Consider the following 8,454-nt stretch of genomic DNA (forward strand, 5'->3'; position numbering starts at 1 on the left):
GTCTCCCCGCCAGCTCCCACACCTTGGGCCAGGGGCCCTGGCAGGAGGTTTGTATAAGGGTAAAGCTGTGTTTCCTGTCCCTGGGGGAATGCTGGAGRAGGATSCRGTAGAGTCCCAGGGGTGCAGGGTGTGCAAGGCATGCAGTGTTGAGATGCCTCGGCCCATGGATTGTCCCAGGAGGTGGTGGCTCACCCTTCCACCGCTGGCACGTGTTTAATGAATGAGGAATCGTAGCTGGTCACCTACTCAGGAACAGGGAGAGCCATGGTCCCACCTCTACCATGGCTGCCCTGCTCAGGGCTGACATTGGACCTTTCCAGAAATAATTTCCACCTCTACAAAGACTCTCTCTCCCCGCCACAGGACCCCCTCCACAGGGGAGAATGCACTCTGCACAGGAGGAGCTGGGCCCTGGCACGGTGGATGGGCGCCAATGGGCAGCCGCAGCCCGCCCAGCCCTGGGTTCACTGCTCTCCCTCGCCGGCTCTCACCTGCCAGCAYTGCTGTGGGGGAGAAGGTCAGGAGCCAAGGCACCATCCTGGGTGGCATCAGGACCTGCCAGAGGCAGAGAGGAGCAGAGCCACTCTCAGCCCCTCTCCTGTCTGCACAGGGATTGTGCCCCTCACCCACTGACCCCAGCTGACCTGCCCCCACTGTCACAGCCCTTTCAGTGGGAGGAGAAGGTGGGGGGGGTGCAAGACCAGGCCAGGCCAGGACAAGCCAGGGGAGGTTCATCAGCAGAGGAGGAGYGTGGCATTCCCAGAAGGCCACAGCTCCTTTCTCTTTTTTCCCAGGATGGCTGTGAAGGCTTACGGGCTCTTTAGCCCTGTGGAGCCTCATAAAGAGGGACCCTAAGCCTCCGAGGTGATAGGGAAAAGGTGCCTGCCTGCCTAGTGGCAGCTCTGAAAAAGAGAGCGGGGTGAGGGGATGTGAAAGCAGAAAGAGCTGGGCCTCAAGATGGGGGGAGAGGCACCCGCATGCAGCCACAGCCCGCCCAGTCCTGGGCTTGCTGCCCTCCTCAGCCAGCTCTTACATGCCAGCACTGCTGCGAGGAACAAGGCCAGGAGCCAAGGCACCATCCTGGGTGGCATCATTCCCTGCTGGGCTGGGGGCCAGGGACTGGGACTGGTCAGGAACAAAGCAGCCCTGGCGGGAGGCAGAGAGGAGCAGAGCTGAGCGATGCTCAGCTCCACTGCTGCCTGCACTGTCCCTCACTGCTGCAACGCCACTGACTTTACCCCCACAACCCATCCCTCCAGCCCATCCCTGCTGTTGTGGCCCCTTTAGTGGGATGAGAAGTGGGAGCACAGGACAGGGCCAGACTGGGGCAGGTTCATCAGCAGAGGAGGAGCGTGGGAGGACTTGGACACCGGAAGGCCAAGGCTCCCTTCCCTTTTCTGCCCCAACAGCTGTGAGGGTCTTTTGGCTCTTTAGCCCTGCATAGCCCTTTAGAAAAGGGACCCTGGGCAATGCCTCCAACACAGGAGGGAAAAACTGCTCACCTACTAGATGTCTGCTCCAGGAAGCAGAGGGGAGGGACAGGCTGTGGGCTGGTGAGTYGGGGGGAGCCACAGTGATGGCTGGGGATGGCCAGAAACACAGCAGAGACAAGGCTGCTCCATCCGCAGCCCATCTGGGGCCTTGGCTAGGCCCAGCTCAGGCTGGCCCCAAGATTCGACTTTTGGCCCAAAGCATCCTCTTGCAGGACTTTCCCCGTGCCCTGTACCTGCAGCCTGCCCTGGCCTCATTCTCCATTCCCTGGCCATGCAGCCAAGACACAGCACGGAAACAACCCTCCTCATGCCCCCCCCTTTCTGCTGCTTCCCCCTTTGGCCCCACATAGTTCCTCTACGATGCTCACACTCAGCCCCCTGCTGTGTCCTCCTGCCTCTTGTGGGCAGTTTGGGACCCCCTAGGCTGCAGTGTTGCCCTGCAGAGACCCCAKCGCTGCTGGGCTGCCCTGCCTTGGCTCCTTCCCCACTGCACAGCTGGCAGAGAGGTGCACCGTGGGGTCCATCAGGAGTGGACCTTGTACCCTGCTGTTCTCTCAAGCCCCATGCACCGTGTTTCCAGCACCGGGGGGGTCAGATCCCGCTGTTCCCTAGTGACTATTATGTGATCCTCTGGGTGTCAGAGAATGTGGCTGCACAGAGAAATGGTTGTTGGGAACGTCTCTGGTGATGCTGATCATCTTTTGGAAGAGTGGGGCACAGTCTGTTTGCACACCTCCAAAAACTGCAGCCATCCACTCCTGGGTCTCTCCTGGTTTCTACTTGTGCCGGTGCCCCACAAACATATCAGTGGAGGGTGGTTCTCTATTCACAACACAAGTGAGGCGAGAGACTATGAGCCCTTGTCCCACACAGGCCCTAAATTTCACAAGTGTCATTTGGGAACAGTTGTGCATGCAGTGCAGGCAGGGGGTAGCATTGGCAGATGCCTGGGCACACAACACTGGGTACATCTTGCTTCATCTGCAGAGGAGAAAATGTGGTCCTGGAAGGGGGGGCCATGCCCAGTGTCTTGGTGCAGTGCAGGAGATAACTGCATGGATCCACAGCAGGTCCAAGGATGCTGCTGTATCCTGCCCCATCATATCAACAGGGTATGCAAGGGTTTCCAAATGCTGCAGGTGAGCAGACTGCTCAGACAGATTGCTTGTTACTGCCTAATTTCCCTTTAAATTCTGGTACTGTTTCTCTTCTTCTCAAGCCATAAGCCCCATAGATAAGACATCATAGTCTTCTCCACCTGCCACAGCCTTCACCCACCCCTGCCCAAATGGGAGAATGGCATCCTACGAAAGTGCTCCTTTGTGATTATTCTCAGAAACCAAAGGGGCCAGTCTGCAGTTTAACATTCCCCATCTGGTACTGCCCTCACAATGTCACGGTGGCTGCCACAGAAGTTGTTGGTGGTGTGTGAGGGTATCAGCAGGTGCAGCTGCAGGGAGCTCTCATCCCTGGATAACCCTGCATAGTTGGTGCCTTGACCTTGTAAGGAGGGGGAGGGGAGTGTGCAGGCCTTGTATGAACAGAGACTTCCCAAGTATTGTGATCCTCCCCCAGGCCAGAAGTAGTTTGCACTGCCACAGCATCTCCAGAGATAGTGCAGGCGAGTGGGAGTCTGTTACTATGTGAGGGGTTGAGCAGCCTCAGCTGCAGAATTGGGCACAACTCCTTGGTGAACTTCAAGTGTTTTTTATTGCTGTCTCAAGGTGGTGATTGATGCCCAAAAGGACAGGGCTCAGCACCTTCCTTCCTGGAACAGCTCGGTCACCCTGTTACTCTCCCACTATGGCCAGGGAAAGTGCCAGCCCCTCTCCACCCATCCTTGCCTTGTCCCAGCAAGTTTGAGGCACCATGCAGGGCAGTGCAGGGAGGTATACAAGCATTTCCTTCCCCCCCAAAATGTAACTACTCAACCAGCTTTTTCTTCCTTCTGCAATAGAATACAAGGCCAAGAGCAAATCCAGCCTGTTCTCCACAACCACATCCCTTCCTGACTCCTGAGGGACCCTTTCTGGCAGGCTCCTGTCGCTCCCTAAGAGCCTGTCACCACAAAAGCCCATTCCCTTTTCATGCTGTTCTTCCTTGCGTCAGTGCCACTATAGCTAGCACAGAAGTAGGTGGCAGTGTCAGTGGGTGTCAGGGTGTGCAGGTGAAGGGAGACCTTGTTCTTGGCCTGGTCTGCAGAAATGGTGCTGCAGCCTTGGAAGGTTGGGGTGTAGTGGATGAAGCTATTACCCAATACAGATCATGCTATATGTCTACCAGGAGTCTGACAGAGCCAGTGCCAACTTTTATTGCCATTGYAAACAGAAATGGTGGAGACAGTACAGGTGAGTGTTAGAGATCTGGAGACTTTCCCTTCCTTGGGACCTGATGCCACCAAGTGTGCCTGGGAAAAAGTACCTGGAAAGACATGGAGCATGCGTGAGCGTTGGACAAAAGAGCACAATCCTGTCCCGCCAAGAGGAGATTGCAGATGGTGCCTGGTCCACAGGCACTGACACCCCTTACCCCATCTCCAACCTGTCTGCAGAAGGGGAAGGTCCTGCCAACATGGACAATGCACATCTCTTCCCAAATGACATTGATTAATCACAGGCTCCCACATTCCCTTCCCAGGCAGGCACCATGGCAGGAGCAAAGAACAGTTAGGAAAGCTTTCAGCATGGCCAGGTGCTCCTCTAGCCATGCCAGCTCTGCAGGTGCCCCAAGTAGGCAGAGGACAGCTAGAGAGAAATGGGTGGGGACCCAGCTGGGCTGGGGGTGTGTAGGGATGTTTTGGGAAAAGTCCTGAATGTGGTTCTTCCCGTGCTGCTCTGGGCTGGTGGGACAAGAGGCCATGCTGCACATCTGGGGGTGGCACAAAGCAACCTTCAGCCCTGGCTCCCAGATGGGAGGGAGATTGCATAGCACATCAGGGAGGGTGAAATCCCAGTATCTGGTGAGCAGGCGGATGGYGATCAACTAAGAAGCTTTCCTGGCATGAGGAACAAAGGCTCCCATGAGGCAGACAGCCCATTTCCCTCACACTAGAGCCCTGGCAGACTCTCAGCTGTTTCTGAGTTTCCTTCAGAGTGGGTGTTTTCTGTACCAGGGAATGGAACCCTTTGAACCTGCTCAGCTGGTGGGGAGGAACACTTTTTTCTGTACCCAGAACAGCACTTCACCCATGCAGAAAATGCGGGGACCTCTCCAAAGCAAATGGAGCTATGCCGTTATGTGTCCAGTCTTGCCCTTGTCCTCACATGGCCCTGTGAGCAAACTGATGGGACCAGTGCAAAGCGAGAGACCCTGAGGAGCAGGTGTAAGAGCATGGGGAAGATAGAATTTTCCCCAACCCCTCCCCATCCCGTACTCCCTCAGGGCTTCTACARTCCGAACAGGAGAAGTTGGGGTAAGGAGAGGACAGATGCAATGATGGGGGTTTCCCAAATCCAGGGGAATGGACACAGAAAGGTGCCAGGCCCTCCTGCTCTCCTAACTCCACTGCAGGGCACAGTGCAGCTGTCAGAGGGACTGCTGATCTGACCCTGTAGGGCTCTGGGMGGGCTCCCCAGTCGCCACACCCACAGACTCCCCATGGCCTAGCCACAGCAGCAGGAGAAGCTGAATGTGATCAGGGCAAGAAATGGCCTAGAGAGCTGCATGGGGACTCTGCCATGGGAATTCAAATGAGGAGATTCTCAGGTACTTGGATACTGCAGAGCAGGAWCTTCCAACCTTAAGCCACTGGACTTGGGGGGCAACTGCAGTCAGAGGTGACACAGCCTGGCCTAGGCACTCCTGGGGACAGATGGGTGGAGGTTGCAGGGGGGAAATCTGAGCAAGGTGGCAGGGGCAGCATCTGGGCAGGGGAGAGCCAAGGGGAGTGGTTACCAGCAGAACAAGGGGAAGAGGGCATGTGAAGAAGCACACAGGAGAGCTGGGATCCGAAAAACTCAGCTCCTGTGGAGAAAAAGGAAGTTTTTGTCATGCTTCTGCCAGCTACTGCAGGCTGTGGGAAGGCTCCCTGGCACAGAAATATTGGGCAGAGTCCTGGAACTGCAGGTTGTGCAAGGTCAGATACACCTTGGCCTGGGAATTGTTCCGGAAGACAGTGGCTCGACCCTCCACTGCAGCACTGTATTTCTCTGTACTACCCAAGGGGCTGCTGATGTAGGAGACCCACTCGAGGCTGGAACCTGGTGCCTGACGGTACCAGCATATGTCAAAGTCCTTGAAGGTGAAGCCGGATCCATGGCAGGAGAGTTGCACGGAGTCCCCGAACTCTTGCAGCCCTCCACCAGCCTCCACCAGCCGCACCTGGGCCTGCATCCCTGAGGACAGAGAGTGGAGGGAGCAGGGCAGTGTTTGCACATAGTGGGAGAAGGTTTGTGAGCCAGGGTTCCCTTCCCAGGGACATGGAAAGCCACAATCTGCCCCCTATCCCGGGAAACCACTGGCCCCCAAAAATCTCAAGGCTGCCCTCCTCAGGGATGTTTTCAACCCTCTTCCGAAATATTCTCCATCTTGGAGAAGCTTCCTCTCCCTGCCGCAGCACCTTGTACCCCAGCGAAAAAGGCACTGTGCATGGGAGAGCATGCCCAGCATAGGACCAGGAGAAGTTGGGCTACAGGACAGGGAATGGCTGCCYGCTGACATCTCCAGACCACCCAGCCCCAGCCCTGCTGGCTCTCACCTGTCGGCACCGCTGAGAAGGACAAGGCCAGGAACCAAGGCACCATCCTGGGTGGCATCATTCCCTACCAGGCCAGGGGCTGGTTGAGGACAAAGGAGCCCCGGTGGGAGGTGGAGAGGAGCAGAGCTGAACTGTGCTCAGACCCTCCCCATGACTTGGCCCCCTGCTGACATGGCCCCTTTGTGGGAGGAGAAGGGGAGGCAGAGCTTCCCTTGTGGACACGGGGCAGGTTCATTAGCAGAAGACTGTGGCGCCCCCAGAAGGCCACGGCTCCTTTCCCTTTTCTCRCAGAACAGCTGTGAGGGTTTCCTGGCTCTCTAGCCCTGCATAGACCTTTAAAAGATGAATCCTGGGCAAAGCTTCCAAGGCAATGGGGAAAAACTGTCCRCCTGCTCAGTGGCTGCTCTGGGAAGGAGAGCAGGGTGAGGGGCTGTGGGTGGTGGGGAGCCATGGAGACATGGGAGATGGCCAGGAGCAAAGCAGAGGCTTGGAGTGCCCTGCTCTATCTGCAGCCCAGTGGGGGCCTCRGCCAGACCCAGCTCGGGCTGGCCCCAGGGATGGGCTGTCAGTCTGCAGCGTCCCCTCACAGGACCCTCCCCATGCCCTGCACTAACCCTCCCTGCCTGCCCTGGCCTAACTCCCTGTCCTCTGCCATCAGCATCAACAGAAATCATGGGGAATGCCTCCTCCCCCACAAACACATGCAGCCATTTCACATAATCTTCCCTATAGCACCCCATGGCTCTCTATCCTGTACCCTCCAGCCTGCTTCCTGCTCTCCACATTTGCCCAGGAAACCCAGTGACCTCTCCCAAGCAAACAGCATGCTCTCCTTATGCATCTTCTCTATATTGTTTCTTCTGGCTCCATGCACATATATGCACATGTGTGTACACCAGGGGCCAGGATAGATTTTCGTGGGGAAGACCAACCAAGATGGGTGATGGGTATTGTCATAGGAAAACTCTACTTGTAGTAATTTGTTTCGGAGAAAGCCTTTATTCTCACACACCCATGCTGGCAGCTGCAGGGGAAGCATGTCCAACGCACAGATCAGGCAGAGGCTTCCCTGATTAGCACAAGTAAATGACTTATATACATTTCTTTGGTTGGTATTGATATAGTTATTATCTAACACTCCCTTGATTGGCTGTATATACAAGGTAAAGAACAAAGAGAATGGAATTTTCCACAGGAAAACTCTGCAACTTCTAGCTGGTTCTATCCAGTTTGAATTCCTGGCAAACCAGGCAGGAGTTGGAGCGTATATACATAAAAAGCTCAAGGGTTCTTTCTTTGTTCTATCTTAAGATACTGATTAGTAAAACAAAAACAACAACAAAAAAAGGAGTTAGTCTTAGTCACTATTGTTGATTGTCTTTTACTTCTACAGTATGTGGAAGAGATGTGGCAGGTAAGGGTGAGAGACTGAAACCTTTCCTGCAAGGGGGCCGATAGGCCTCTGCCTGTGCCTGAGAAAGGGCATCTGCAGACATGGGAGCAATGATAAACAGGTGTTGAGAGCTCAAGCAATCACTTTATCTCCTCTACCACTTACCTGTGCTCCTGCTTTGGATCTCCAAGATTCTGGAGCTGCAAACACACCTGCTCAGAAGCTCTTGCTCCCATTACATTCTCAGATCTGGGAAAAAAGCACTTGGACAAAACCAAACAAACCAGAAAGACACTATGGATAAAATCATTCACACATGTGTCAGCCAGAGCCCTCAGAACTAAAGGAAAGRGAAATCCTGAAACCTAGGACAGTTGCAAGTTGCCTTTTCAATCCTTCAGGGAAGGTCCTCAGTGTACCTCAGGATGAGTGTAAACATCAAATAATCTCATTCAGAATAGAAGGCCTAATTTTGTCCTTCCTGGATCATTCTTCTTGACAAATTCCCTAACTCTGACTTTTCTTCTCTCCCAACGAGCTCCAGAAATGACTGATGAGGGAATCCTGTTTTCCTCTTTTGACTGCAAGTTGTTCTGCTGGAATCTGAAAGACAAATCTGCAAGTCAAACAGGTTGTCTGGGTGATTAAAAAGGAAGCCCTCAGCGGACTGAGCAGTGCTGTTAAGAATGGTTTTGTCTGTGGAATTCATGGTGTATTTCCTTTAGTAAATACACAGAGGGAGGCACATGCACATGCTCAATATGGCACCAGTATGTCCCTGGAGACAGTGGTGGGCAAGAATGGTGATCAGGAGAGAAACCTTGGCCCAGGGAATGTCTCAGGAGGTCACAGAATCACAGAATCACAGAATC

At 54.6% G+C, this 8,454-nt stretch overlaps 1 gene segment (V, D, J or C); it reads right to left on the reverse strand.

Moving 5' to 3' along the window:
- Positions 1 to 3,833: 3,833 nt before the first annotated feature.
- Positions 3,834 to 6,206, reverse strand: LOC112962619. The segment is given in 2 exon segments: positions 3,834 to 5,827; positions 6,190 to 6,206. A coding segment is annotated over 1 exon segment (330 nt).
- Positions 6,207 to 8,454: the final 2,248 nt, after the last annotated feature.

This window comes from Apteryx rowi, unplaced genomic scaffold, assembly GCF_003343035.1.
Source record: "Apteryx rowi isolate R43461 unplaced genomic scaffold, aptRow1 scaffold_1500, whole genome shotgun sequence".
NCBI classification, from domain to species: Eukaryota; Metazoa; Chordata; class Aves; order Apterygiformes; family Apterygidae; genus Apteryx; species Apteryx rowi.